Source organism: Sinohyriopsis cumingii, chromosome 8, assembly GCF_028554795.1.
Source record: "Sinohyriopsis cumingii isolate HCF-2022 chromosome 8, ASM2855479v2, whole genome shotgun sequence".
NCBI lineage: Eukaryota > Metazoa > Mollusca > Bivalvia > Unionida > Unionidae > Sinohyriopsis > Sinohyriopsis cumingii.
In genome coordinates, this window is record NC_142968.1 from 75,218,697 (window position 1) to 75,226,431 (window position 7,735).

General features: G+C 37.5%; 1 protein-coding gene across 2 annotated transcripts in view; it reads left to right on the forward strand.

Moving 5' to 3' along the window:
• LOC149793846 (uncharacterized) overlaps positions 1-2,519 on the forward strand; it is an 83,137-nt gene extending 80,618 nt beyond the window's left edge. For both annotated transcript variants that reach the window (XM_089967825.1, XM_089967826.1), the window contains 3 exons: positions 407-697; positions 1,875-1,998; positions 2,381-2,519. In XM_089967825.1, the coding sequence (XP_089823951.1) occupies positions 407-697; positions 1,875-1,962 (379 nt within the window). In that variant the 3' untranslated portion in view covers positions 1,963-1,998; positions 2,381-2,519. The remainder of the gene's footprint in view (positions 1-406; positions 698-1,874; positions 1,999-2,380) is intronic.
• Positions 2,520-7,735: the final 5,216 nt, after the last annotated feature.

Genomic DNA, 7,735 nt, shown 5'->3' on the forward strand with positions numbered 1-7,735 from the left:
TGTATTGGCACACTGGAAATACTCTCAACATCATTATCATATACAGAACAAAATATTATTTTTTTCCTTATTCTTCTTCTTTCACCTCCTCCTCCTCTTCTTCTTATTATTATGATTACTATTATTACAATTATTATTATTAGTATTATTAATGGTATTGTTGTTGTCGCTATTATTACTACTACTATTATTATTATTATTATTATTAGTCGCTATAAAGGACTTGCGTCATGGATTAACTTTTCTATGTACTGTGCTGCATCTTACATATAACAAAAAATTCTTCTCTTTGTCTTATTCCTCTTCTTCTTCCTCCTCCTCCTCCTCTTCTTCTTCTTCTTCTTCTTCTTCTTATTATTATTATTATTATTATTATTATTATTATTATTATTATTATTATTTTCAGTCGCTATAACGGACTTGTATCATGTATGAATTTTTCTATAGACTGCACTGGAGAAAAATCTCATTTCATGAATAAAGTCGTCAACGCCTCCTATTCCCTGGCACTTTGTAATGTCTCCTCGCCTGTGTCCGCCATGTTTGATCTGAAAACATCTTGCAGTAGTGTCAATTCCAGCGGAACTTCTGGATCTTGTAATTCAACTTTAGCCCTTGCAACTCGATGTTTAGCTTTATACCAGTTAGGCTCATTTCCTTACGGATCCAACCTTACGAATCTACAGGAATTTTGCAGGTAAGGCCTGTGTGATTACATACATACATACATACATACATACATACGTACGTACGTACGTACGTACGTGAATACACCATAACACGGCACTATATTAAGATAGTCGGAAGAATCTGTTCGCTGATTGATTGATTGATTGATTGATTGATTGATTGATTCGTTGTTTGATTGATTGATTGATGGATTGATTGATTGACTGATTGACTGATTGATTGATTGATTGAAGTGTATTTTTGTGGCACTCAACAAATGATGGGTTATATCGTGCCAAGGAAACTGAAGTAAAGTGTATTTGTCTAGACAGAGACATGTTTACACACATCGGCGGATTTGACATGCTCTGGACAAGATTCGAACCTGCATCCTTGTGGTCGCAACTCCAGTATGTTAACCTCTGTGCAACACCGTCTTCCAAGTAGAATATATTCGACAGACATGGGGATGCTTTCATGCTTTGGCTGAAAATCTTGGTCATTTTATAATATATTTCGGTAAGCCTTTGTTTGCGTTAACTACTGTATTTGTTATCCAATAGAAATTGCCAATCGCGAAGTTTGTTCAGGAGAAACAATGCTATTTTCTTAGACTAGCCCCTACTAAAAAAAGTACCTCAACTGTCATATATGATCACAGTTTATTAGTTTATGATGATAACTATTGTATTTGTGACAGAATAAAAGGTCCATACTAATAGGACGTCAGGTGACCTATCTAATTACAATTTAACGACTGTGTGTATTGGGCAATTTCTTTCAGTATCAACAGTAGTTGTGTGCCCCTTCTTGAGCTTTCGAAGTTTGGGACAATCGTTACTTTCTCACTGCAGATTTAGATGGGTAGGTGAAGGGAGACAGAGTTAGTTGAAAGCTCCCTTTCCAGTTAAAATGTATTATTTATTATGCCGTGAAAAACAGATACATTTGGCCATTTTGGGGAAGAACGAACAATGCAATGCTTAAAATATCTCGCCCTTCTAGAAGACATTCTGGATTCGCCTCTACTCTATATTTGTTCAACAAGAAATCTGTGCTATGTACACTGCGTTCATTACAGCAACCTAGATTTTACACTAGACTGCATTATAATCTGTTTTATGTACTCTATGTTCATTTCAGTAACCTGGATTGAATACTGGACTGTCTGAGAATCATTCCTATGTTCTCTATATTCATTTCAGTAACCTGGATTGCACGCTAGACTGTCTGAAAATGCAACAGATGGAGTCAGTTATTACTGTAGTGTTGAGTACGACAACACAACGCTGATCACTCTCTTCCGCTTCCTTTGTGCCAATGTATCCTGTAAGTAATATTCTTTGATCTGGTGTCATGTGCTGGAAAACCTGAACCAATATTCTCTATATAGTACTCACTTCCGCATCCTCTGTGGCAATTTTGACGAGTGAAGATTATTATTTAGTTTAATGTTATAATGGCACACAAAGGCTTGTATTCGTCAAATGCTACTCCTTTCAGTCACGTCCGTGTTAACATTACCTAATCCAATCTACAAGCATATCCTTTATCTGGGTTGCATGATGCATAGTCAGGTAAGTCGCTGTTGTTTTCAAAGTCGTACGGTTATTCCTATTTCTGTACCTCCAATATCATGCAAGGTTTCTTCCTCGTGCAGTCTTAAACAATGTCATGCTGCTGTTGCATCCATAGCTTTTTTCCTTTCCAGTAACAGCGTCAGCAACGAACAACTGTGCCACGTACTTCCAAGCACTTCAAATGACATGTCAGCCGATGTTGAATGATAGTTTGAAAATAATCTTGAGCACCTTTCAGAACAGTTCGGACGAGAAATTATATGTGATGGAAACCTGCAGGTAGTGTTTCTCTGGAACAATGATCAAATTTTCACAACAACAACAACAACAAAAAACATTTCACCAAAACAATTCTGAATTTAGTAAATTCCATGTTTTTTAATTCCTTGCTATTGTCGTATCAACACTATTGACAAGCCACCACTATCAAGCCACGACTTCTCTAAGTCTGCTGTTCATGTACATTTGTACGCAAAACATTATTTTGTGACGATAGACAGGATAAAATAAAAGTTAACATATATTTCTAGAACACACTGAAGGACCTCTCTCAAATACTAATGAATAAAAATTAACCTTAAATTTAGTAAACACATATACAGACTCGCTTGTTGGCTGACTCGTGCCTAACCATGGACTGTGAATCAGAATCAGCTGAGATTCCCTACATCCAGACAGGGAATGTGTGTGTGTGTGTGTGTGTGTGTGTGAGAGAGAGAGAGAGAGAGAGAGAGAGAGAGAGTGATTTTGATTTCTAATGTAGCTTTAACAATTTTTCAGTCATATCGCTACGATATATGCAGTGTGGCACTGGGACATCATGCCGCAAACATGTAGCATCATGTCCCATCCAATCACATTATTCTAACACCAGGCCGACCAATCCTAACAATAATTCTGAGCGCCTAGCGTGGCAGCTGTTATTACCATTTTTATGTATTTGGTATGACTCGGCCGATGTTCGAACCCGCGACGTCCCGCATCCAAGGCAGACGCTCTAGCCACTAGACCACCAAGGCGGTGTGTGGTGAAAACTATGAAAGAAAACAAATAAAACCTAAACCAGCAAGAAAAGAGGGCCAGCTTAGAACATTTTTTCCAACCAAATTTTACGTGCTTGATTTGTACGTTTTAATCAATAAATGCGAAACAGTTGTATTCGCTAAGTACTCACATTTATTATTACCATGACGTCATATCACAATTGTTTGCCACAGTGTAATACGGCATTAAGCAATATCAAATTACAACGTCATCCATTGCTGACATTTTGTCACAAATAGACTCTTTCGATATCAAAGCTATGCAATCCTATGAATTAGCCTGTGGTACATCTAATTTCACTGTGTTTAAAACACAGTTAATCTTTAAATTAATCAGTATTTGCCCTTGTTGAAGACAGAAGTGATGCATCGTTGTCTGTGTTAAATAGATAATATAATTTTATATTTTTCAGTGCAAAAGTGAACTTTACTAGTTGTATGAAACTTCCAAGCGATGGGTCATTATCTAACTGCACAGTTGAAGAAGCCAAGTTTTACAACGATGCACTGAATGCCACAAATTCGTTCTCAGTCTGTGGTTTAAGCTCCCCTTTGGTGAATGTGTATAATATGAACACATACTGTGACGTTGTCCCTAATATACAAACCACAACCATTCCTTCGCCTACTACTGATGCAAGTTTTATTGGTTCCACATCAACACCAATGACAACAGCTACAACAACATCGCCTGCAACAACATCGACGATGATAACACCAACTACAACGAAATCTTCACTACCGACTAATACTTTGACACAAGAACCTATACCATCTAGAGCAACGACAACTACATGTTGTCCAATCACAACGAAGATGACTACAACGACACCTATATTACTGACTACTTCGACCCTTCCTTCACCTACAACTGATGGAAATTCTATTGGTTCCGCGTCAACCCCAGAAACAACAAATACAATAACATCACCTGAAACAACATCAACGATGGCGATACCAACTACAACGACATATTCACCTCCGTCTACCCCTCCGACACAGGTGACGATACCATCTACAACAACGACGACCACAAGTCATCCAGTAACAACGTCAACACCTACAACGACAACTACACCACTAATTACTTCGACCCAAGTGCCGAGAACATTTCCAACAACAACGATAACTTCCGAAACAACGACTTCGAGTCATCCAATAACAACCACGACGACACCTACATCGACACCTCCAGGATCAAATGCAACTTCTGTACAGATGCCGACAGCATCCACAACAACGAACGCAACAACTATTACTAGTAGTAGTCCTATAGCAACGACGACAACAACTACAACAACAACTACAACAACTCCGAGGACAACGACCACCACAGAGAACACCATCACGTGTACATCTGTGAACAGTGGTATTATAGATTGCCTGACCCAGTACAATCTACCGAGTTACAATATTACCGAATATGTTAACAATGCAGTGACTATTTGTGAGTAAGTGAATTGAAATTACGTGAGGTTCATTTTGATCGTAAAAAAACTGTTCTATTTTATGATATATGGCTTTAAGTGTTTTAAATTACTTTCAATTTTTTACTGAGTCAATAAAATAAGGACTCATATGTGAATACAAGTAACGTATAACATGGATATTGTAATAACCTAAAATGTTGGGGTATATAGTGTGCTCGTATATCGATTTCTTTGGTAAATTGTTTATTCCTTAAATGTGCATAAAAATAAATATTTCTCGCTGAATTTGTGTAGTTACCCTGACTGGATATAACTAAGAACATTTATGAAATAAATATTATGTGCGGCGGATGTTTTAGAATCGTCATTGTTTATTTATTCCGGTTTTTTTTTTTCCTTCAGGAAATTTGATTGTATCATGGGCTGCATCAAAATTGCTGTTGGTGACTGCTACAAGAATAGCATTCTGTACTTGACGTACGACATCGTGGCTCTCATAACAACATACCGCTACATGTGTGATAATTTTAATGGTACATTTATTTAAAATCCGTTACTGTATCAACTTTAGTATGCACTCACTTAAAAGTCAAGCGCAACTGCAAACTTCCCAGGACGAGATCTGCTGTTCCATAACACGCCCGTAACATCCGAGTCTATGAGGTGTATATGGAGTGGTCAGTAGAATAAGCAGCGTACCCCCGATTTGACTCTCCTTAATGTGAATCCTGATCAGCGTCTATGTTGATAATTACTCAGATAAATAAATAAATACAATGACATCTGTAATATCATCTTCGCTAGCCAAGGTTCCAATAACCCTATCTATACCTTGACATATCCAGTAGATATTTCTGTGCTTCGGGTCTGTGAATTAATCAATATTAAGTTGTTCAAATTTGAAGCTGTTCCTAAGTGATCGAGACAAGGGGATCACATAACTTGAATGGACTGATAAATAGCACTTTTCCAGTGCCGGTCCGTGTTTGCGCAAAATATCTTTCACACAAACAGACCTGGAGTGGTTTCTCTCTGGAACATAGTCATACTTTCGATGTTCCACTTACAAAGTATCCTTTTTATTGTCAGTAGCCCCCACCATTTGCGGCCGATGTACAATGCACCACGCTGTTGATTACTTTGAATTGCATACTAAGGAGAGCAACACCTGAAATCCAATAGAAGTCAATAGGACAACCAATATAGCTGTTCGACCCGCCAAGGTGTAAATGGGGTTATGGGAACCTTGGCTAGCGAAGATGATGTACAACAATACATACAATGACTTATTTATTTTGCTCCCATAAACAATGTATGTGAGAGAGGATTGAAGTATGCTTAATTGGATATGTGAGTGGATATTTGGATGTATAGCTGGAATGACGAATAAATAGATGTTCGATAATTTTTGATTAATTTTGAATATATTTCGTCTCTTTACATAGAAACCCTACAAGCCTTCAAAGAATGTGCATCTACAATGGGTACCAAAGCAATTAGTTGCCTTCCTAGCCTATTGACGGCCATTTCCCAAGCGGAAAGCAACTACGTAATGAATAAAAACAAAGCGAATTATTTATTCACAATGTGCAGGTAAGAATCTAAGTATCAAGTGAAATTGATCATCCGCAACAACTCATAGGTGTGCATTTTTGTCGAAAGTATTGGTCTCTACAACGGATACAGTGATCTTGAGCCATGCATATACATATACATGTTTTCATTGTACACGTATTAACTGAAAGCGAGAACCCGTATGTTGCCTTAGGGGCATCGATGTCGTTCGTAAAGGTTACCAGTTGCATCACTAGGATTGGTGTTACCCAGTGCGGTAACTCATGGTGTCACCCCAATGGACCTCCTTCCTGCACAAAAATTACAATATATTTTATAGACAGTCATGTGCGGTAACTCATGATGTCACCCCCATAGACCTCCTTCCTGCAAACAAATTTAAAAGTTTTATAGACAGTCATTTTGGTGTCACCCTTTCTGATGGTGTCACCGGGGCGATCCGCACCACACCACCCCCGCACCACTTAGTGACGCCGCTGAATGTGACAAACTGTACATTTTATTAAAGTTAAGAGGTTAATAACATTTATCGGTGCAACAAATGAAGCCATTCGCTGAATGAAAATATCTAAGTGATTGGCGTCAGAAAACAGTATAAATTGCACAGCATTTATGCAGCATCTGCAGCCACATTAACAGTGTATAAACAATTACATTAATTTTGCCATCCGATAATTTAATTAACCCGGACTATGATAAATGAATCAATTAATAATCAATGTCTCATTTCAGCGGATTTTCAACCTATAAAACCTGCGTCACCATCTCTGCGAGCGGCAACTGTACGCCAACCTATGCAACTCGTATCAACACCGTACAGCGATCGTGGTATTCTTACTACCAGTGTGGTGTAACGTCGGAACTGTACGCTACGTATTATCAAGATCCGGTTTGTACGCAGGACGATGCTGAAGGCACAATATACGGACACTCTCTGGTTCATATCCGCCTTCTCCTTGGTAGTCTTTGTTTGCTGTACGTTTTTAAATATTAAAGCTGGAGCCTATCAATTTAACAATATCATATTTATAAATATGTAATATTTAAATTTTAAATAAAATTGTTGTATATATGGAATGTAATTCATATAAGAGCAGTTTTTGAAAGCTGATTCAATTTTTGAAAACATACTTGTATTTGGTATTGCCTGACTGAATTGTGAATAACTATTACGTGCTGGCAGATTTTATGATTCATGTACATTTTTAGTTGATAAGATCATTTCATTATTTCTCTTTTAAATTAATGTTGCTGAAAACTCTCAGTATATAATTTTGTAAAGACAACGGTTCACAAATGTACGTAACAGGAAAATCTTGTTTCGCACAAGTTCACCATATATTCAGAAAAGTTCATAAAATGGAATTTAGGTTTTCGTTCTTCTTTTTTTTTTTCATCTCTAGGTTGTCCTTGATAAATATCAGCTAGGTGTGAGATA